Source organism: Fusarium solani, assembly GCF_023522795.1.
Source record: "Fusarium solani strain SB1 chromosome Unknown bctg00000000, whole genome shotgun sequence".
In the NCBI taxonomy this organism is placed as follows: Eukaryota; Fungi; Ascomycota; class Sordariomycetes; order Hypocreales; family Nectriaceae; genus Fusarium; species Fusarium solani.
In genome coordinates, this window is record NW_027072157.1 from 1405087 (window position 1) to 1427141 (window position 22055).

The 22055-nt window shown below is 51.7% G+C and overlaps 11 protein-coding genes across 11 annotated transcripts; 9 read left to right on the forward strand and 2 right to left on the reverse strand.

Annotated features, from left to right (window-relative positions):
• Positions 1–1218: 1218 nt before the first annotated feature.
• On the forward strand, positions 1219–3610 carry MRS44_000449 (uncharacterized protein; the record flags this gene model as incomplete). The annotated part of the gene is made up of 4 exons (XM_046271395.2): positions 1219–1373; positions 1433–1545; positions 1604–1894; positions 1944–3610. The coding sequence occupies 4 exons, from the start codon at positions 1219–1221 to the stop codon at positions 3608–3610; spliced, it is 2226 nt and encodes a 741-aa protein (XP_046129419.2).
• Positions 3611–3620: 10 nt separating this feature from the next.
• On the forward strand, positions 3621–4136 carry MRS44_000450 (uncharacterized protein; the record flags this gene model as incomplete). The annotated part of the gene is made up of 1 exon (XM_065624050.1): positions 3621–4136. The coding sequence occupies one exon, from the start codon at positions 3621–3623 to the stop codon at positions 4134–4136; it is 516 nt and encodes a 171-aa protein (XP_065479773.1).
• Positions 4137–4222: 86 nt separating this feature from the next.
• MRS44_000451 (uncharacterized protein) lies at positions 4223–4618 on the forward strand (the record flags this gene model as incomplete). Its single annotated transcript, XM_065624051.1, has 1 exon — positions 4223–4618. The coding sequence occupies one exon, from the start codon at positions 4223–4225 to the stop codon at positions 4616–4618; it is 396 nt and encodes a 131-aa protein (XP_065479774.1).
• Positions 4619–4964: 346 nt separating this feature from the next.
• Positions 4965–5873, reverse strand: MRS44_000452 (uncharacterized protein; the record flags this gene model as incomplete). Its single annotated transcript, XM_046271392.2, has 1 exon — positions 4965–5873. One exon carries the CDS (start codon positions 5871–5873, stop codon positions 4965–4967), a length of 909 nt encoding a protein of 302 aa, XP_046129418.1.
• Positions 5874–6202: 329 nt separating this feature from the next.
• MRS44_000453 (uncharacterized protein) lies at positions 6203–8463 on the forward strand (the record flags this gene model as incomplete). The annotated part of the gene is made up of 3 exons (XM_046271400.2): positions 6203–6300; positions 6357–7098; positions 7447–8463. 3 exons carry the CDS (start codon positions 6203–6205, stop codon positions 8461–8463), a joined length of 1857 nt encoding a protein of 618 aa, XP_046129417.1.
• Positions 8464–8836: 373 nt separating this feature from the next.
• On the forward strand, positions 8837–10357 carry MRS44_000454 (uncharacterized protein; the record flags this gene model as incomplete). Its single annotated transcript, XM_046271393.2, has 1 exon — positions 8837–10357. The coding sequence occupies one exon, from the start codon at positions 8837–8839 to the stop codon at positions 10355–10357; it is 1521 nt and encodes a 506-aa protein (XP_046129416.2).
• Positions 10358–11492: 1135 nt separating this feature from the next.
• MRS44_000455 (uncharacterized protein) lies at positions 11493–12281 on the forward strand (the record flags this gene model as incomplete). The annotated part of the gene is made up of 1 exon (XM_046276841.2): positions 11493–12281. One exon carries the CDS (start codon positions 11493–11495, stop codon positions 12279–12281), a length of 789 nt encoding a protein of 262 aa, XP_046129415.1.
• A 1002-nt stretch (positions 12282–13283) lies between these two features.
• Positions 13284–14566, forward strand: MRS44_000456 (uncharacterized protein; the record flags this gene model as incomplete). Its single annotated transcript, XM_046271197.1, has 4 exons — positions 13284–13389; positions 13446–13736; positions 13825–13940; positions 13997–14566. The coding sequence occupies 4 exons, from the start codon at positions 13284–13286 to the stop codon at positions 14564–14566; spliced, it is 1083 nt and encodes a 360-aa protein (XP_046129414.1).
• Positions 14567–14689: 123 nt separating this feature from the next.
• MRS44_000457 (uncharacterized protein) lies at positions 14690–15734 on the reverse strand (the record flags this gene model as incomplete). The annotated part of the gene is made up of 2 exons (XM_065624052.1): positions 14690–15381; positions 15485–15734. 2 exons carry the CDS (start codon positions 15732–15734, stop codon positions 14690–14692), a joined length of 942 nt encoding a protein of 313 aa, XP_065479775.1.
• A 287-nt stretch (positions 15735–16021) lies between these two features.
• Positions 16022–18588, forward strand: MRS44_000458 (uncharacterized protein; the record flags this gene model as incomplete). Its single annotated transcript, XM_065624053.1, has 4 exons — positions 16022–16075; positions 16128–16430; positions 16489–18394; positions 18452–18588. The coding sequence occupies 4 exons, from the start codon at positions 16022–16024 to the stop codon at positions 18586–18588; spliced, it is 2400 nt and encodes a 799-aa protein (XP_065479776.1).
• An 867-nt stretch (positions 18589–19455) lies between these two features.
• On the forward strand, positions 19456–21560 carry MRS44_000459 (uncharacterized protein; the record flags this gene model as incomplete). The annotated part of the gene is made up of 2 exons (XM_065624054.1): positions 19456–20737; positions 20815–21560. 2 exons carry the CDS (start codon positions 19456–19458, stop codon positions 21558–21560), a joined length of 2028 nt encoding a protein of 675 aa, XP_065479777.1.
• Positions 21561–22055: the final 495 nt, after the last annotated feature.

A 22055-nucleotide genomic window follows, 5' to 3' on the forward strand; every position in this document is an offset into this window, starting at 1 on the left:
ATTATCTCGTCGTCTCAACCTTTCGTTATCAGGCGAGTCGAGGAAATCACTACCGCTCTCCACATACAATTGTAGTGCTAGTGCTCTGTCCTAGCCGTGTTTCTCTCGACCTGCCTGGTTGTATATCTCCACAGTCTACCGCTTTACCCTCTAGAAGGACAAAGACCAACCAATGTTGCATAGTACGCATAGGTGGCCGTCATGAGTTTATGCTGGGTGGGCGTTATCTGTTGGTGCGCTTGAAATCGTTACTTTATGGTTGGTTGTGACTGTAAATGCACACTTCCACCAATCCTGGATTGAGACACTTAGGTCTCACGAAGCACGAAGATAACCCCCCAAACCCAACCAATGTGATCCTACATGCATAGCGAACACTATCGGCTAGACTCAAATATGTATGGCAGTACTCTGATACGGGTTGCGGCTAGAAAGACGCGGTAGAATAGGGCGTAATGACGAATATAGGGTAAGGAAACGGCGAGGATAACAAGCCAGCCACCCCGATTACTCATCGCTCCGTAGTAGAACAAGTGTGGATTTGGCACTGTATGCGCTACAGTTGCAGTTATCTATGACATGTCATGGGCTGGCAAAACTGGCGTCATGAGAATGCAAACGGTTGTTCATTCGCTTGCTCCGAATCATCGATTGTGTTGGAGCTCCATGACGTCACGAGTTCTGCTTCCAGGAGTCTCAGGCATGAAACACCTTGGTGTTTCGTCGCGTTCAAGAGACATTGTTGAACGAAAGCAGACTCTTATCTATCATCCCGACTCCCATTCCCAATTGCGGGTTTATATCCATCACGGCTAAAAGCTTCAAACCCCATTGGCCACCCCCGCCTTTCAAAGGTCAGATGTTAACTGCCAAGTCTGTCCTCATGGTTCGTCTTCCTGGCTGAGTAGCTGGGGTTGGGGAAGGTGGATAGCTCCATTCGAGTCATGAGGCCCATAAATGTGTGGCTGTGCGAACCAGTCATGTCTCAACGCTTCGGCGGAAGGTCCCTCTCCGGAGGCTGGTTGGCTGGTTGGTCATTGGTGCAAGCATGTTTGCCGTACCTGCCTCGGTCGGGTGCCTAACATGACGCGGGGGCCACCATCGGCCAAATAGCTTATCCCGGTCGCGGGCGCCCATCACCTTGATCGTCGTCACCTCAACATCTCGCATCGTTATCGCTCCATCATTGAACTGCATCGTATCGGCGTCGCTGCAGTCATGGCTCCCTCTGGATTGAGGAGCCTCCTCCTTGGGGTCGTGGCAATTCTGCCCGGCCTTGTGATGGGGTCTTATAACACGAGTTACTCGCAAACGGATCTACTGCGCGCCCAGATGGCCCTCATGGGAGATCGTCCAGATGGATGTCCTCCTTGGTGCGTCGCGACGCTCTCCATCTCTGCAGCGTCAAATAGCTAACAGAGGGACTGTACAGCTTCAACTGCCTTCTCCCGGCCCATACGTGCGCGCAATATGCTAGCTGTAACGAATTCAACGGCAAATGCGACTGCCCAGAGGGATTTGGCGGCGACGACTGTCTCCAGCCCCGTACGACCCCTCTTCGGTTGCTGTCCTCATCCGAGAAATATCGCTAACTCCTGTATAGTTTGCGGCTCTCTTGCTCGAGGAAAAGACCGACCCATGCGCTCTGGCGGATCTTGCAAATGCGACGAAGGCTGGACCGGAATCAACTGCAACGTCTGTACCGACAACAAGGCCTGTGACGCATTGATGGAGAATGGCGAGGGTGGTGTCTGCTACCAGAACGGTGAAGTTGTCAACCACAACTATCAGATTTGCGATGTCACCAACGAGAAGATTACCTCGCTGCTTGGCAAGCAGCGTCCCGAGGTGACCTTCACCTGCAAGCAGGAAGACAAGACCTGTGACTTCCAATGTAGGCTACACCGCCACCCTTATCGTTTTCTACTAACTCTGTCATCTAGTCTGGGTTGACGCTATCGAATCCTTCTATTGCCACCTCGAGGAGTGCGACTCAAGCGCCGACTGGCAAGAGGCCAAAAACACCACGTCGTACAAGTGCAACAAGATCAAGTGCAGTTGTGTTCCCGATCGAATGCTCTGCGGCAAGGATGGATCCATTGATCTCACCGATTTCCTCGACCAATCCATCAAAGGTCCCGGACGTTTCGAGTGCACACAGAAGAATGGTGGTATCCACGACTGTGCCTTCAAGGAACCCGAGATGGATGCCTTGATTCTTGCACTTATCGGCGATTCTAGTATTTTCCTCGGCTGTCATGCTGGCGAATGTCTCTACAAGACAGAGGTACCAGGATACAAGCGTCCAGTGAAGAAGATCAACACACCTCTCATTGCTGGTGTGATTGCTGGCTGCTCACTGTTTCTTGTCGCAGTTATCATCCTCACCTGGTACCTGTCGAGGCGCAGGCTGAACTATGGTGCCATTCGTCTGGAGGATTCTGACGATGAGAGCACCAAGTTGATGGCCGACCACAAGCCTGCATCACTTTACTTTGAAAACGTTGCCTACGCTCTCAACGGCAAGCAAATTCTCACTGGTATCCAAGGCATCTGCAAGCCAGGAGAAGTTACCGCTATTATGGGTGCCTCGGGAGCTGGCAAGACAACATTCCTCGATATTCTGGCTCGAAAGAACAAGCGCGGACAAGTTCACGGAGACTTCTATGTCAACGGAGAAAAGGTTACTGATCACGACTTCAAGAATGTTGTCGGATTCGTCGACCAGGAGGATACAATGCTTCCCACTCTCACTGTTCACGAGACAATCCTCAACAGCGCTCTGCTTCGACTCCCCCGTGACATGGGCCGTGCTGCCAAGGAGCAGCGTGTGTTGGAAGTTGAGAAGGAGCTTGGCATCCACCACATTCGCGATTCTCTCATTGGCTCCGAAGAAGGCAAAGGACGTGGTATCTCGGGTGGCGAGAAGAGACGTGTCGGAATCGCTTGCGAGCTGGTCACCAGTCCTTCAATCTTGTTCCTCGACGAACCCACCAGCGGTCTTGATGCCTACAACGCCTACAACGTCATCGAGTGCCTCGTTACCCTGGCCAAGAACTACAAGCGAACTGTCATCTTTACCATCCATCAACCCCGATCCAACATTGTGGCGCTTTTCGACAGACTGATTCTGTTGGCTCAAGGACGAACCGTTTACTCGGGACAATTCAACCAGTGCCAAAACTACTTTGACGAGATTGGTTATGAATGCCCTCCTGGATTCAACATTGCGGACTATCTTGTGGACCTCACTATGCACGCCGGAAGCACCCAGTCTATTGATGACGGCACAGTTGGTCTCGATAACAGTAGCGTTGGACCCAGCAGCACCCGTGCAATCAAGTCGATTGCTAGTGTGTCTGGCACCAGTATCGGTGATGACGACGCAAGCTCGAGTCGGCCCAAGAACTCCCGCAGAGACTCGGTCAAGGTTCGCCAGGAGCGAGAGCTGTTTACGCGTAGAAAGACAGTTGATACGGCAGCGTCTTCTGACGCCGGCGTTGAGGAAACTGGCGCCTATCGTCTCCAGCAGAACCCCATCGACTCTGCCACCACAACTCTTCTCGAGGATCCTCACGACCTTCCCCCCGGCAGCAGCCACTGGAACTGATCTGGATATCATGACTCGATCTTTTGCCCAGTCCGAGATTGCACGTTTGACCCACGAGGAGGTTAAGCAGGCGATTGACACCGCGGAACACGCCAACGGCCCGAACTCGAATGGTTACACCGCTGAGGGACCTAATGTCAATGTTAGCGCAGTTGGCAAGGGATATGCCCGGGTTGGCTATTTGCGACAGTTCATCATCCTCTCTCAGAGAACCTGGAAGAACCTGTACCGAAACCCGATGCTGATGCTTACACACTACGCCATTGCCATTATCCTGGCCGTCTTTTCGGGCTACCTCTTCTATGGACTCACCGATGATATCCCCGGCTTCCAGAACCGACTCGGTCTGTTCTTTTTCCTCCTTGCCCTCTTCGGTTTCAGCACCCTCACGAGTCTCAACGTCTTCGCCACCGAGCGTCTTCTGTTTGTCCGTGAACGGGCCAATGGCTACTACTCTCCCGCTACATACTTTGCCGCCAAGGTCCTCTTTGACATTCTCCCCCTGAGGATCATTCCCCCATTCTGATGGGCTCAATCATCTACCCCATGACTGGGTTGGTGGCTGACTACACCCACTTCATGAACTTTATTCTTGTTCTGGTGCTGTTCAACATGGCTGCTGCTGCTGTGTGCCTCTTTATTGGTATCGTGTGCAAGGATGGAGGTGTGGCAAGCCTCATCGGCAGCTTGGTTATGCTGTTCAGTCTCCTCTTCGCTGGATTCCTCCTCAATCACGATGCGACACCCAAGGGTGCGCTCTGGCTCCAGACGCTCTCCATCTTCCACTATGGCTTTGAGTCACTTATTGTCAACGAGGTGCTCCAGCTTACACTGGTCGACAGCAAGTATGGCCTCGACATCACCGTTCCTGGTGCGGCCATTCTGAGCTCTTTCGGTTTTAACAACGACGCGCTCTGGCCGGATATCAGGAACCTGGGCATCTTTGCTGCCGTTTTTATCGTACTTTCCTACGTTGCCATGCACGTTCTGCTCATCGAAAGGCGATAGACGAACATAGAAGCACTTGGAAGTGCTCTGAACGACAGATTAGAACACACAAGACGGGAGCAGCACACTGTTGGATAGGCTGCTGTGTATATGGACGTGTGCTTTCGTAAATCATACTCGGCGTTTGGATACGGACAGAGGCACCATTGTTTTGGTATTGGCATAGTTGAATCGAGTTCTCGATACTAGTAAGCATCAGATGTAGAACCAATTGCAGGATTTCTTTTCAAGAATATGGTGTTCCGAGCAAATGGGATCAGCAGAGGAGAGTCATGGCCGCTTCAATATGTGAAATTTGGAATACATGGGTACATATGTTTTACAGGCCAATTTGCATTGATTGGCTTTACTCCATCTTGCCACCAGTGAACTCCTCAGCGATCCTCTTCTGTCGCTTAACGGAGCGGTCGTACTCGGATTCATAAACGTCCATAATCTTGGTGGAAGCTCCCGTCGTGGTTTCCAACATGTTGGCGATAGACGTGGGCTTGCCATGTATGTCCCAGACGTTCTCTGAGCTGCCGTATCGGCCATAGGCAGTGCCCTGCTTCTTGAAGAAGTCTGCGTCAAAGACGCGCTCGATTTCCGCCTTGAGCTCGGTCTCAGTGACGATGAAGTTGGAGGCATTGATGTAGAGCTCCATCAGTGCATCGCGGCGAGCCCCGCGCTTAGCAGCCTCAATGGCCCAAACCTTGCGACGCCCTTGCTCGGCGCGCTCAAAGCGGTTAGGGTCTGGGTAGGTCTTGGTGTCCAGCACAGATTCCAGCACGGTGCTGCGAGTGAGGCGGTCGTCCTCTCGCTCCGCTGCCTTGGCGGCAACGTTGTGTTCCCTGAATTTCTGGCTCACACGAGCGTTCCGGACGGCGTCACGACGATTCCTTCGGACCCAGAGCTCCTTCAAACCCAGCTCTAAGTTTTCACGACGGGTACTGGCCATCTTTTGCTTCCATTCTTGGGTTTCGTTCTTGGGCGGTTGCGGGTTGGCGGGCTTAGGAACGGTCTGCTTGATGTAGTCGGCTTGAACCTTGCGGTCGCCTTCCATGCGGGGGAAGACCTCGCGGGGAACCGGAAGGTGTCCTCGAACGCGGGCGGGCTTCTTCTCGTCGGATTGGGGGGGTGTAGGAAGGCGAATGTAGGAGGGAGACTCGGGAGGGACTTGGTTTTGGAGAGCCGCGGCTGTCGAAAAGCCCCGCGAGGCCACGAAGAGCTGGCGAGCAGCCGCCCTCGGGCAGGAGGCCGTGAGGTGGAACGACATGACTGGAGAAGCCCACGCCAATTTCAGCGCAGAATGGCGACTTTTGGGATCGCAATTGGCGTCTTGAACCGTCGTCAGAGCCAATTCTGCACGAATCTGCGCCAGACAGAAAATCGAAGTCGGATCAAATTTACCGGATTATCTTGATCCGGCGGACGACCCCCCTGTCCGCAGGCATTTTTAGCGGCCCCGCTGCCAACCACCGCTGAGGGAGGTAGTGGGGCCTTTTCTACTGCTCAAGAAAAAAAGTTCTGGAGATAAATTTCTGGACCACCCAACTTTTTCCTTTGCCTTCCTCGTCGCCAGTACCTCGACCATTTTTCTTCATCATGGGTACTGGAAAGAAGGAGGCCACTCGGCGCGAGCGCCAGGGAAAGACTGGCGATGGCCTCGGAAATGTCAGGGTCAAGGGCGAGAACTTCTATCGGTAAGAACGCTGTCGCCAACGCTTGCTGTCCATTCTTGCTGACCTAGGTGCCGCAGCGATGCGAAGAAGGTCAAGCACCTGAACATGTACAAGGATGGCAAGGCGCAGAGGAATGCCGAGGGAAAGATTGTCAAGGCTGCGTCGTTCCAGTCGCGCGACATCCCCAACGCCCGAATCGAGCCGAACCGCAAGTGGTTTACCAACACCCGAGTCGTCTCCCAGGATACCCTCAAGGCGTTCCGAGAGGCCATGGAGGAGAAGGCCAACGACCCGTACCAGGTCCTGCTCAAGTCCAACAAGCTGCCCATGAGCCTGATCCGCGATGGCAAGGACACCACCAACGGCATCAAGCAGCACAAGGCCAAGATGACTGTCGAGACATCACCGTTCGCAGAAGTCTTTGGACCTAAGGCGCAGAGGAAGCGAGTCAAGCTTAGTGTCAGCAACTTGGATGACCTGGCGGGCGACACTGAGAAGAGTATGGACACCTACCAGGAGCGACTCGAACAGCAGAGGCTACTTAGCGGTGCCTCTGGAGACGCGGAGAACGTTGGCTTCGATGACAAGCCACTCACCATGGCGATCGAGCCTGTGTTTGACAAGGGTCAGAGCAAGCGAATCTGGAACGAACTGTACAAGGTCATCGACTCTTCCGATGTGGTCATCCATGTTCTCGACGCTCGAGATCCTGTGGGAACACGGTGTCGCAGCATTGAGAAGTATCTCAAGGACGAGGCTCCTCACAAGCACTTGATCTTCGTCCTGAACAAGTGCGACCTGGTTCCTACCAGCGTTGCGGTAAGTTTCGCTACTCTCTTTTCTTTTCTCTTTTATCTCCCTTCCTCCTCGCACCCCAATGTTCTTTGTCAGGATTCATTCCTTTATTTCCCATGGAACGTGTCTGTTAAAACATTGGGAGAATATACACCATTCTCGACTGTCGACAACGTTTTGTTGTTCGGCTGATGTGTGCCGTTTTGGTTACCATCGTGAGAAAGGTCCCGTGTCCGATTGAGTTGAAGCCTGCCTATGCCATATCCAATTTCTGGGGCATCGATTTCAGGTTTCTTAGTGATGACACAAACATTTCTTCATCTTGATTCTGTATTGCTATACATGTTGGGTACGAATGCTAATTCGAACCAGGCTGGCTGGGTTCGCAGTCTATCCAAAGAGTACCCTACTTTGGCTTTCCACGCGAGCATCACCAACTCGTTTGGTAAGGGCTCGCTCATCCAACTCCTCCGACAATTCTCCTCCCTGCACTCGGACCGAAAACAGATCTCTGTTGGTTTGATTGGTGGCCCCAACACTGGAAAGTCCTCCATCATCAACACTCTCCTCAAGAAGAAGGTTTGCAACGTTGCGCCTATTCCCGGAGAGACCAAGGTCTGGCAATATGTCAGCTTGATGAAGCGCATCTACCTGATCGACTGTCCCGGTATCGTTCCTCCTTCCAGCACCGACTCTCCTACCGACCTAGTACTTCGAGGTGTGGTGCGTGTCGAGAAGGTGGAACATCCTGAGCAGTACATCCAGCCCCTCTTGAACAGGGTCAAGCAGCACCATATGGAGAAGACATATGAGCTGAAGGGGTGGACAAACTCGACCGAGTTCCTGGAGCTTCTGGCCCGCAAGGCAGGTCGACTCCTCCGTGGAGGCGAACCTGATCTGGATGGAGTTGCCAAGATGATTCTGAACGACTTCATGCGAGGCAAGATTCCCTGGTTCACTCCTGCGCCAAAGGCCGAAGGTGAAACCGAGGACAAGGTTGGAGGCCGAGAGGGCAGACTGGGCGAGATGCCTCGGAAGCGAAAGCAGGAAGACTCGGTTGAGGATGAGGATGCCTCTGCTGAGGCACAGCTGCAACAGGAGCTTGATGCTGCCCTCGAGAAGGCTGAGGAGCAAGGATCAGATGATTCTGATTCGGAGTTTGAAGGATTTGGAAGTGACACCGAAGACGCGCGGTCAAGGAAGCCGTCTTTCGGAGCCACCCTGGACGAGGAGAGCGAAGGAGAGAGCGCCTCAGACGATGTGATATCGGTGGGCGGCTCAGAAGAAGAGGTGGAGGAAGAAGAGGAAGAGGAAAAGGCCCCTGCGCCAACAGTCAAAAGTAAAAAGAAGGGAAAAGGCGGTCGACCTAACAAACGCCAAAGGACATGATCGGCCTGGAGTCGGTCAATCTCTCTACCTTCATCCGAGAGAGTTGCTCGCGCCTTTCTCGACACCTTAATGATACCCACGTTAATGCTTCCGCCCACTTGTCTCTGTCCATCATGCGAAGTAGTTTCCCGATTCTCTCACGATTTACAGGTCTCTCATATGCTTCCTCCTCGGCTCAGTCTCTTGATTCCGCCAATCAGTTGGGCTGCCATCCTTGCGGCCAACGCCCCGCCTGTTGGTCCAGCCTTGCCTGCCACCGTGAACAACTCACTTCAGGCATCAGTTGACATGAGATGTCCGAGAAGAATAGTCTTGTTTTACACATGTGAGAATATTTGTTTCTCCCCGGACGACTATCTTGGCCGAAATCAACATGACGACCCTAGACGAACCCCAATTGCGAGATCATGGGGTGACACTTACACAGCCGAGCAGGGAGCCTGCGATCACGAGATCGGACGCCACGCTGGACGAGATGCCCATAGAGATTCTCCGTGACATTGCCGATTATCTTTTTTTGCCTTTCGTGCAGGACTGTCGTCCTTGGGATAGCGAGTACGAAGACGAGTACCACACCAGACCATGGACCATCACGCCGCATATCTCTGAAGTTTGGGGAGACATGTCACGCTTAGCACGGACTTCTCGTCGACTGTACGATACCATCACGCCCTATCTTTACGGGCTGGACGCCAGGTACAACGGAGCATCTGCTCTTCTCATCTCTGCAAAGAGAAATATCCCGTCTGCCGTCTCCAAGTCTTTGGAAGCTGGAGCCGATGTAAATTCTATCGATACGACGGAACCTGTATGCGAAAAGGCACAACCACGACCAAGACGATACCAGGCGCCAGATCCGGAAGAGCAGAGATGGGAACATGAACCTATCACACTGACAGCACTTCACTGGGCAGCCCTCCGAGGTCATGAACAAGTTGTCGATCTGCTTCTTGACTGGGGCGCTGATGTTGGGCACTCTGGGCAGACTTGTGTCGGGATCAACGCTTCATCGCCAATTGACTTTACCTGCAAGTCATTTATTCGCGCCATGATTCAGATCAAATGTCGATCTACTGGGAAAGCATACGCCAGCTGTAGTCTTTATCTCGAGTACAACACGAATGCCTTGTACTTTGCGCTTCTGGAGTCTCGCAGCGAGTCGCAACAAGCCAAGACAGCGGCCCGGGCTGCAATTGCAAAACGGCTCATTCAGGCTGGCTCATCTCTTATCACGCATACCGGGGTTGGGCTTCACGCATTGCATCAAGCGTGTGCGGACTGGAACACTGAGGTTGTCGAGTGGCTCCTAGAGGAGGTCGGTGTCGATCCGAATGCCCCTGACGCGATGGACAACACACCTCTTCACCATGTTGCTATGTGGCGCGACCATCCTGCAAGTCTTGATCCTGGACCGGTAATTCGACTGCTCCTAGAGCGAGGGGCCGATATCAACGCAAGGAATGCCGATGACGAGACACCACTTCAGGCTTGTTTCCGAAGGAAGAGCCGTTACAGCCAGGCTGCATACTGGGTCACTATTGAGCTTATTAAAGGAGGAGCGTACTTACCTGATGCCATCTCTAGGTATAAGAAGAGGCCCTACCTTGAACGGGACGAGATGGATCGGGTGCTGCAAGAAGCTAGAGCTGGGGGCTTGGTAAAGAAGTTGGATGAGCCTGAGGATCTAGAGGGGAGGAAAGAGAGGGCCTTTAAGATGGCCAATCACTGGGTCTACAGCCGGGCGAATTTTGGCAAGTCGGTTCCTGAAGAGGTGGCTGCTTGGAGTCAAACCCAGTGGCGGCGTTATTGGATAGATACGACGATGGGGTGGCATTGTCACAATGCGAATTGCAGGGACTATGGTGAAGAGCCGGTTGATCTTGTAGTTTTGTGAATGAGAAGTCAATTGAGGGTGACTACTCGTAGACAGCCTTAGCTGGGAAGAGTGTGCTGAGCTTTCTAGATCGTGGACGTCCATTGTCTCCTTGAAACCCTAGCATGTTAAAAATGACTGCAGATGCAATTGTTCGAAGCTTCTTTGTGTATCTAGCCTGCATCTTATTACCTCCGTGTTACATGCACTTCAATCACATCGCATTGACCTCTTCACTAATTGAGATGCCCACGAGTTTTCAACTTGTATACTCTTCCGTTTCTGTTTTACATATGTGTGATGAGTCGACAACTCGGTCTGAACTCCCCGATCTCAGATATGTGATAACAGTTATCATAACAGAATGTGAGCACCAATACCATGATACATCACCACATGCGGAAACAGCAAAAATAGAAGATACGGCCTCCCACCCTGGAGTGAGGCACGAGGGAAATTGCTCTGGAGGGCAAAAGAATAAACAGCTGCCCCCACACAGGATTGAACTATGGACCTTTGCATTACAAGTGCAACGCTCTACCACTGAGCTATAAGGGCTGTTGTTGGAGAGCGAGCTTCTATGACGCACCAAGAGCTACGCAGAGAGGAATGCCCTGGAGGGCAAAAAATGAAACCCATGCCCCCACACAGGATTGAACTATGGACCTTTGCATTACAAGTGCAACGCTCTACCACTGAGCTATAAGGGCAGCTTTTGTTGAAGTGGCGACTCCATGTTAGGCCCTATAGATGCAAGCCGGGGCATCATCATCTCCTTCCAGCATATCTTCGATCTCTACTTCGGTTCAAATCGTGTCGGAATAAATAATAATTTCTACCTATGTGCCTCGTTACTTCCTAGACTCGAAACTTGGGCTAAAAGTCGGAGAAAGTACCTGGGTTTGCTCCGCCGGAGAACTGATGTATTCTCTCTTCCACCGGAATCGTCCCACCGGAGCCATCACGCACTTACACCGCGGGGTGTTGATGCACTGTCATGTACGTCTAATGCAGCTTCGACCAAGAAAAGTTGGGGTATTTGTGAAATATGATTGTCTATATAAAGCATCATGGCCTTTCTATTAGGCATCTATCAAATTCACCAGTCGCATATACTCGAAACAACATCAATTCTTGATCGTATTCCCCAGCAAACATGGCCGCCACAAACGAGATCACAGTCACCTTGCGCCAGCTGGCCAAGATGATTGACCACTCTCTGCTGCACCCCACCATGACCGACGCCGACATCCTCAGCGGTCTTGCCATCGCCAAGAAGTACAACGTGGCCACCGCCTGCGTGAAGCCATACCTCATACCCCTTGCAAAGAAGGAGCTTGAGGGCTCTGAAGTTTTCGTCTGTCCTGTCATCGGCTTTCCCCACGGAAACAGCACCACCAAGGTCAAGGTCTTTGAGGCCGATGCTGCAGCGGCTGCTGGCGGGAAGGAGATTGACATGGTCATCAACATTGGCAAGGCTCTTGGAGGTGACTGGGAATATGTAGTCGACGAGATTCGGCAGATCAATGACACCGTCGTCAAGCACGGCGCCATTCTCAAGGTCATTTTCGAAAACGACTACCTCGAAGAGAAGCACATCGTCAAACTTTGCGAGATCTGTTCTGACATTGGTGTTGGATTCGTCAAAACATCGACGGGCTACGGCTTCGTGAAGCAGCCAAATGGCCTTTATTCGTACAAGGGCGCCACGGTGCCTCACCTGAAGCTCATGCGGGAAAAGTCAAAGCCCGAAGTTCAGGTCAAGGCTGCTGGAGGAGTGAGAACCCTGGATGATTTGCTGCACGTCATGTCGCTTGGTGTGACGCGGATTGGCGCCACGGCTACCGTTTCCATCATGGAGGAGGCTGTTAAGAGGGGAATCACGGACGAGCCTACGACTGTCAAGTTCAAGCCAATTGACAGTGGCTCTGCTGGTGGATATTAGGTGGATAAGGTAAAGATGGAGAAAAAAGCTATGGCAGTTGTGTGCATTAGGAGGGACAGAAATATCTCGTAATGAGACTTGTTGGGTCCCACCTTGATTTTCTGTCTTTGTTTCCTGATTGTGGGAATCAATATATTTGTCCTTTCACAACTCTCTGCCTTGATAAACTCCCACTCATGTTTGCCTTTCGATGACTACAGGATATGGGCAAGCACGGGAAAAGTCAGATACAAACGAAGCGAAGGCAAAGAACACAAATTTGATGTCAAACAAACAATGTGTTCTTTATTATAGTCGAAGCCCGGCCCTTGATGGGTTAACTGAGCCAGAAGATCGATGTCAAACAAAACAAGGCGCTTTGCAGTTGTTTGACCTCACAATGATGCTTCGATAAAAGGCCGATGCAGGTTACGGATCGGCCCGCGGCAGTTTGATGTGGCATCAAGTGTCATGATTGCCACAAAATAGTCCCTGCGGCTTCTAACAGGCATCGAGGTAGTAAAGTCTCCTATAGTTACTATGCAGAGAGCTTAAGCTAAATTTATTACAGAACTGATCGTGTGACCCCTTTTCGAGTTATGTAGACTCGCCGTGTTTTACCTACTTCGAGAGCTACCAACTTCTGTTACACCCGCTTAAGGTGCAGCGTATCGTTGAAACAGCTATACCACACCCTATAGATACCAATGATAATGTAGAATACTTGTTGTAGAGGAAATGTTTAATGTTGTTATTCACTGATTCGAAAGCTAGAGGAGCAAAGTCCCCTGAATCGACTAGTTGGGCGAAAGTTACCGGCGGAGGCCCTTCCACCGGATGGAGACATCACCCTTCAGCGAGATACCCGCCTTATGCATGTAAACTATCGGTCGTTGAGACCCATTGGCTATGGATCGAGTGTCATCAAGGTATAAAGAGACATGGAAGTATCAAGATGCGAAATGAACACAGACTCATACCCTCCCCACACTATTGCTGTTCCACCCCACGATCCCTAACGACATGGACCAAGCTGGCCCCCTTCCACTTACTTGCATAGCAGGGGTCGTGATAAAGCATGGACCCGACTTCAAAGTAGAAATCCAAGACGTGCCTATCCCCGAGCCTGGTAAGTCGTCCCATGGCACTTCAGATGAACACTAGCGCAATACAAACTGAACACAGGCCCGGACGAGATCCTGATCCGACTCAACGCTACTGGTATATGTTACAGCGATATACACTACATGCTGGAGGATTTGCCACTGCCAAGAATGAGAGACTACGGAGTTCGGTCCCCAGGGCACGAGGGCGCGGGTGTCGTTGTCAAGGTGGGCGTACTTGTTAAGAACTGGAAGCTCGGTGACCGTGCCGGGGTGAAGCCAACTTGGAATACGTGCATGTCTTGCCAGCTCTGTTGGTCAGGCCTTGAATGCCACTGTGCTGAGGCTGTGCCTACTGGTCTCAAGGTTCCAGGTAAGTTCTCAGTTATGAGAAACAGGTTTCCGCTATTCGGTACCAGTGTTAGTTCTGAACTAATCTCTACGCCTGATGTTCTATGCAGGAACTTACCAGCAGTATATCTTAAGCCCAGCTAGATACGCTTCTAGAATCCCGGATGGGGTAGACGACTTCTCAGCCGGGCCTATCATGTGCAGCGGATCGACCATGCATCGGTCTGTATGTTGCCAGTAACCCTTGATTAGTTAACATTTGACCCAAGCTAAGTTGTCCAGCTTGTTGAGTCTCGACTTCGACCTGGAGATTGGGCCGCTTTTCTTGGAGCTGGTGGGGGTGTAGGCCATATGGGCGTACAACTTGCAAAGGCAATGGGCCTTCGGGTGATCGGTGTCGACGCTGGGGAAAAGAAACGCAAAATGTGCAAGGACCTTGGCTGCGAAGAGTTTATTGACTTTTTTGACACAAAGGATGTCCCTGAAGAGATCAAGCGCATCACCTCTGGCAAAGGAGTTGATGGGGTGTTTGTCACGGCATCTTCACCAGCGTCGTATACCATGGCTACCAAGATGGCCTGCATCGGCGGGAGGATCATGTGTGTTGGGATGCCCCCTTCTGGGACTGCCTTTGCCGGCGATGATCCCATGTTTCTGATGCTCCGCAACCTCAAGATCATTGGAACACTCACTGGATCCATGAAGGACACTGAAGATGCGCTGGAGTTTGCCGCACGGGGTTTGTTGAAACCCGTATACGAGCTATTTGGCATTGAGCGTTTACCAGAGGCTGTTGACTTATTGAGGTACGGAAAGGTTGCGGGCCGGTGTGTGATTGACTTCAACGCCTAACCAGCCGCACATAAGGGATCTCCAACAGTGGTCTATATATATGACGTTTAAGTTAAATTGTAGTTCGTTTAGGCGAAATTGATCTACGGGTCCGAAGAGCAACTGTATTGTATGGATCCCTTCTCATCGCCCACTGTACCCGAGTAGCTTACAGAGTGTCTTCCAAGCATCCTCAACATCTTGAGGTATGTTCACATGGACGATGGAACCCTTGCCATTTGGTCCGTATCCATTCTCGTCGTCACGCATTCGTGGGATTTCGCCGACAAGCAGAGACATGAACCGATCCATACTCCAGAGGCCCTTTTTCCAACTGTCCCCCATACCCAAGTCGGCAAAATCCAAGTATGACAATAGGCTGTTCGTGCCCCCTACTGAAGCCTCTTTGGTCATCACCGTCGGTCTGAATGTCGGCCAGCTGCTGAAAATTGGAGGCCCTTCGATCGCGTCGGCGTACACCTGCTCGAATGCAGCTACTGTACGCCTACACATGGTAGGATCTTGAGCCACTATAATCGATCTTGGTGACTTGAATCCATGAGCATCCAAAAGCTCTCTCGTCTTCTGGGCATTGAGGGCGCAATTCGTTGAAGCGTCTTCCACAAGAACGGTCAGGCCTTGTCGCTGTGTATCTCTTGGCCCCGGGTTGTTGCTGTTGGCTTGCGGATCGAAGGAACTCTCCCAGATAGCTTGCAAGATGCGACCTTCGGGCTGTCCTTGTACTTGTTCGGCAAGAGTGTTGTATTGTGGGTGACGAAGGACAGCGTCGTGCATCAAGTGGGTTGAATGGCCAATCCCACCGCAAAGAACAAAAACTATGGATTTTTGATTTAGTGAAGATGCGCCTATTCACAAGGTTAGATTTATTCAACGCTATTGTAGTTGTAGGGAGTTTGGGTGGCGAGTAAGTCTACAGACCAGTCGTTTTGGATAGTTCCGTCACCGCAGACATGACAGTCTCCGCGGTGGACAGAACTGCAGATGCACACAGGACTATGACGCTTGTAGAATGCGAAGAACCTGTAGCATTCTGATTGTGCGTAGTCGTGGATGGCTGATAGAGGGCATGCTTGAGATCCGAGAAGGTCCGAACTTGTTCTTGGGCAACAAACGCCGAGATGGTATTGGCAGCTTCGGCAGCCAGCACCGCTTCTTTGAAAGAAGCCATAGTTATTCTGTAGGAACGGGAGTAGGACAATAGAGCTTGATGCTGTGAAAGTTCAGATACAAACAAGGTGGTGAAGCAAACAGACATTCACGAAGCGGAGCAGCCGAAAACGGAATCGGGTGTGGCCGCAGGCTCCAAAAATGGAAATTGGTTCCGGTGGAACAACCTTAACTTGACTTCTTCCCGACCCGGTGGCATTCTTCATCTGGCTTCCTGAATGACCTGTATTGCCTTATCATTTCATTCTATTAGTTTGTTATCAGAGAGATACTCGGTCAATCCTAGGTATGAGAGGAAAGGTCCCTAGCGCATGTGAGAGGTGTCGCAAACAGAAGCTCAAGGTGAGTATCCTCTCCTTGTTACACCAAAAACTGTAGCTGAGACAAGATCTAGTGCGATATTGAACGTCCGTGTACCCTATGCGTGCGGTCCAACGTAGAATGCATCACTCCCCCGGTCGAAAGATGGAGAGTACACCATCCACAGAAGGAAACCCCCGCCCCGCGTGGAGAGCCAGCAGCCAAACGGCGTCGGCTCCGTCGGACGAGAGATGGGTCCTCCGCGCCGGCATCTCAACCTGAAGGGGAAGGACCTGCCAGCCCTGAAGTCATCAGTTCAAGCCCAGCGGGAGCCCCCGACTATTCTACTGGAGACGCTCCCTGGAATGCAAGTTCCACAATCACACTCGTTGAAGAAGTACGACTTGAAGATGATCAAGATTCATGTTGACGGCGTCGCTAAGACTGATTTTTAGGCATTCCATCATCATGAAGCGCCTTCACCCGAGGAGGCAGAGACATCTGCTTTCCTGGCAAGCACATGGGCTCACCCGAGACCCAGAGTATCAGGGCAGCGACAACCACAGGGAGCACCGAGTCCGTTACAGCGAATGCTCTCTCAGCACCTCCAGAATACCCGACGCCGCCAAGTCCCAAGATCGTCCATATCCATCGCCACAGAGCAAGAACTTTTGATGCTGCTACCTGACTTGGAAGTGGCAACGACACTGGTCGAAAACTACTTCGATCGGATTCATTGGTTCATGCTGGTCTTTCATCAACGAGATTTTAGGAACAAGTTCCAAAATTTGTACGGTCCTGGCCCACGTCCTTCTAACGAGGCTAGCCAAACCAACGGCCGTGTTGGTTACATTGCTGTGCTCTTGGCTGTCTTTGCAACCAGCTTGCAATACACCAATGCTGAACAGAAGGACCTCCTACTCTCACACGGCATCGACACCGAAGCACTCAAAGACAAAATATTGGTAGGGCTCAAGCTCAGATTTCTCGACATCATATCATTGGGCTCTTTGGAGGTTGTCCAGATGTGTATTCTGCTGGGAAGTTACTACCTCTATCATGGAGAGCCCGAGATGGCATGGCCGCTGTGCGGCTCCGGTTTGCGCATAGCTCAAGCACTTAACCTCCATCGCAGGGTCCCAAACGACAAATCCGATGACGAGTCTCTTCGAAAGATGATTGAAGATCGAAAGCGCGCCTGGTGGGCCATCTATGAGATTGAAACTTTCTGTTCGATGCTATATGGCTTTCCTTCGAGTATATCCGACCGCGATTGCGACGTCGCTCCGCTTAACCCGTACGACGAATACTCGGGCTCCATGTCAGAGGAGCAGTACGCGACGAAACCGAACCTTTTGTTCTTCAAATGCGCCATGTCGAAACTATCAGCGATTGTCAAGTCCGCTCTGGACGACCTCTACGGGACTCGTTGTGACGGGGAGCGGCAAGGCCCGAGCCAAGCCGCCCGTTTGAAGAGTCTCGTCAACAAGGTGGCATCTCTAAATTCAAGACTACTTAGATGGAACGATACTCTCTCTCCGAAACTCAAGTATGACGAGTTGGCTGGCCAATCATTGACTAGCGATCAAGTGGCTGGCCGTTCAACTCAATCCGAGGTGGAGTTTGAAGAACATCTCTTCAGACTCCAAGCACTTTCGCTCAAGCTGGCATACGAAAATGCAAGAATTCTCGTCCACAGGCCTTTATTATCCTTCAAAATGCGCCGACCCCCCTCTGAAGCTCGAGAAGACACCCCTGGTTGCCAAGACCCCTTTCAGCTCGCAATGCATACTTGCCGAGACGCAGCGCTACAAATATCCCAGGTCGGATCAACCACGTACCTACGAGAAGCTTCTGAAACATATGCGATTGCATTTGTCTCTCTGCATCTCCTCACCGCTGGCGTGACCTTGTGCATATCAATATCACTCGATCCACTGAGCTTGAAAGCCTACGAGTCGAGGATGGGGATTCGAAGGCTTATGCAGATACAAGCTTTGTTGAAAGACAAATCTATCGTTGCTGCCCAAGGGCTCGATATCACAACAAGACTGATGTCTCTTGTCATGGCTAAGGAAGTCGACGCCATGTTTGAGGTTGGTCCAGGGGGTCAACCAACAGGCAAACGGTCTACAGATTATGAACGAGGGGACACCTCCACGGGAATGTCCGTAGAAAGATCCTCCGAGCAAGCTCCAGCGCAGACGCCAGTGGAAGCATTAGCAGCCGCTGATGGAGATCTTTCCGAGTTATCACACATCGATCTGCCCAGCGAAACAATCACTGGGACATTCGATGACCAACTCGTCGAATTTTGCGAGAATACATTCATGACGGAGGCAGTTTTGGAATATGAGCAAGGTACGTGGTATTTCACGCAGGAAACAAGAAACCTTGACTAACTGACAGGTTGGATAGCCATAACAAACCCATTGAGTGTAGCCAACCCGAACGAAGAGCCAGTGTTCTTTGATAATCAACAAGACACCTTCTTAGGAGGTACTTCACTCGGCCAGGAGCAAGGTTGGATCTGGGGTTGGAATTTCTTGGGTTAGGGGTTGATAGGCGTTCTTGCCCATTTGATGAGGCACGTGAATCTCACGGTTGATGTTTGTTGAGGAAAAAATGAGTCGCCAGGCTCGTGACATGTCTGCATTCTAAGGGGCAGGCGTCTGCGCAAGCACGTACCTTGGACTCTCTTTACATAATAGAGATAAATAATCCCGAGAAGGTTTACACACACGTGATTTGGGAGAAGATGACTCCTTCCAGGCACCCGCGATCCATGGTTTGCTTTGAAATTGAAGGGTTCACAGCTTCCTGGGCAGGGGCCCGGCCTGCTCTCCCTGGTGGTTTGAGTCTAGGGATACAATGCCTCGACAGAGAGGAGCCTTCAATAGAGGCAGAGTGCGATCTTGTTTGAGTGATGGCATCTGGTGCTGTGGTGTTTGGGAGATGCCATTCCCGCCTCCCAAACTCAACTGGAAGAGTCACCGGCGGTTTAGAAACTAAGGTTCAACAACAACCCAACCATGCTAATGAAGATAATCCGGGTTCCGAACATACATGAGGGAGAGCTCAAGCTCACGGATGTGAGAATTTTCTGTCATAAAAGGCCGAGTGCCCGCCAGCAGTCTGGCCAGCTCTGCACTGCCCGCCAGTTGTCAAGATTCCGTTCCTCCCCTAGCAACTGACATGCTCAGAGTTTCCTGCCCCGACGACACATAGCAACGAACGAACACAAAAAGACGAAACTTTGATGGGAGGCAAAACAAGAATCAGTATTGACTTTTGTTTTGTTTACCCATCTCGGGTTCGTTTGTTTATTCTCTTTGCTGCACACTCGCTATCCTCTCTTCCACTCCGTCTTTTCTATCCCGCACATTCATCACAGCAATAACAAAATGAATTTTCCTTCAATAATGAGTTCACCGGTAGCGGACCAGTACCAGACTGATGAGTTCAGCTATGGGCCGCCTCCGGCTTCATTTTTCACAGGTCCGGCTGCTCGCCAGATCCAGAATCCCCAGCACATTTTCATGAATTATCCTCAGCCGGTTCCATTGGTAAGAAACACATTCCCTAATCCCAAGGTCAAGATTCTAATAGGTTCAAAGCAGAGGTTCGGGTCGGCTTTTCAACCCCTTCAGGCGAGAGATGGGTGCCCAGATATCGACCTGATGGCACTCCAGCCTGCGCCCCAGGCGTCGACTCCTGGGATGCATCCTACTTCGAACTATTGCTTCCAAGCGGGGAATCAGGAGCCAAACTATGTGCAGCATATGCATAGCCTGCCTCCCGGTGCAGGGTTCAACGGCTACCATCAATCGCTCCCCAACGCCTGGTACTCCCAGCCCTCGCCGAACGTTGCTGGCGCTGCTTTTCAAGGGATGCCAGCTGGCCAGGCCTCTCATCAGGTTCCTCCTCAGCTTCCCCAGGCCTATGGCAGCATTGCCGGGGGTCCTTCGCCGGAGATGCTAGGAAGCCAGACTCCTCAACCCTTTGTTAATGCCAACGGGGCTGCTACTTGGGGAACATTCGTTGGTCAGACTCCTCACGGGAGTTATCAACCCTCTGCCAACATGACTATGACCGCTCCTCAGAATTCACTTGTCAGTCAGCCCTTTGTTAATACCACCGGGGCTGCTCCTCAGGTCACTCCTCAGGCCTTTCAGCCCTCTGTCAATAATACCGGGGCCGCTTCTTGGGGAACACTAGTTGATCAGACCCCTCGCCAGAGTCACCAGCTCTCCACCAACATCCCCTCGGCCGCTCCTCAGGAGCCATCAGTCGATCAACCCTCCCAGCCCCCTGTTAATATCGCAAGGGCTACGCCTCGAGGGAGGTCAGTTAACCAGGCCGCCCACAAGGGCTCTCCCCAGGTCCCTCCCCAGGCCCTTCAGTCCTCTACCAACGCCACGGGGGCTGCTCCTCAGGGAACACTCGGTAGTCAGACTCCTCACGGGAGTCACCAACCCTCTACCAACACTGCCGCGACTGGTCCTCAGAAGTCATCAGACTGTCAGCCCTCTAAGCCCACTGTTGAAAACACAGGGGCTGCTCATTGCGGAACACTCGGTAGCCAGAGTTCTCATGAGAGTCATCAGTCCTTTACCAACAGGGCAATCACTGCTCTTCAGCAGATACTTGACAACCAGAGCCCTCGACACTCTGTTAGCGCCACCGGGACTGCCCCCAGGGGGAGTCAGTCAGCCAGGCCTCTCTTGGGAGCCATCAAGCCTCTACCAACCTTGCTGTGACTGCTCCTCAAAAGTCACCAGTCAGTCAGACATCTCAACCCTCTGTTGGCACCACCGGGGCTGCTCCCCAGGGGAGACCAGTTGGCTACAATGGCCTTGAGGTACACAACAGGATACATGGCAGCCGAGTCAATGGCGTCAGAAAATCAACCACCACCCAGTCTCCAACCACGTCTCGCGGCCGCAAGAAGTCCGAAAAGAAGAATCCGAGCCCAGCAAAGACGCAGCCACAGAAATCCTGCCCCCCACCGCCCCCAGCTAAGGACATACTCAAGCAGAATGAATGCACCAGCTGGGAGGCCGACATGGCCCGTCACCTCCATAATAGCAATGTGATGGGTCTCTACAAGATTGGAGATTATCTGTGCGACGTGCACGCCGCCTCTGGCGACTTCGTCAAGCTCGCTAGGCGTGGTGTTACACCTGACGGGGAGCACTTCTGGTGTCACACCATCCTAGGGCAGCGTATTCACTCTGTTGGCGCAGAGCATCTCAATGGCAAGATTGTTTGCTCGAGCAACGGCGCCTTTATTGGGATGGAGGACTCACAGGGGAATATGATTGTTCCTAAGTGGCAATTCGCCGAACCTGTGGACCTGGAGAGCAAGTCCAAGGAGCTGAAAAATCAGAGCGAGTCCAAGGAGCTGAAGAATCAGAGTGAGTTCAAGAAGCTGAAGGAGGCGCTGAAGAATCGGAGAACCACAATCAAAAAGGAGACAGCAGCAATCTCAGGACTCAAACCTGGCTGTGATCCGATGTGGTTCTAATTCGACAACCCGTTTCAGGGATCCAATCGTAAGACGAGATGCCACAGAATATTGGACAGAGAGCATAATCAGCGCTGGAGGGATTCAAGTGTGTTGGAAAGGGGTGTCTTTAATACTCTTTATCGGTCAGTGTATGAGGTTAAAATTGTATGACTAGGTCATGTTAGAATAGGGATGTATCAGAGTATAGGTATGCTTAGGAAGATGGAAGGATACCAGGAGTATACGATGTTTTGGATGATGGAGGGGTACGAGGAGTATGGAGTAGGATGAGGCAAGGCTCGTTTCGGAGCGGGCTTTCAGGCCACAAGCGTCACCAGCGGCGTGTTGTCTCTTGCTGTAAGGTTCGATTATGTTCTGTTTGTTAGTCGGTTTGGTTTCCAGTTTTAGATAGCTGTAAAAGTAGGTAGGTAGAATTGAAACCAATTGATGGCAGCACTTGTTCCACTGGTGACTTGATTCGCAGTTCTTCCTCGGCGAACCGTGGCATTGTCT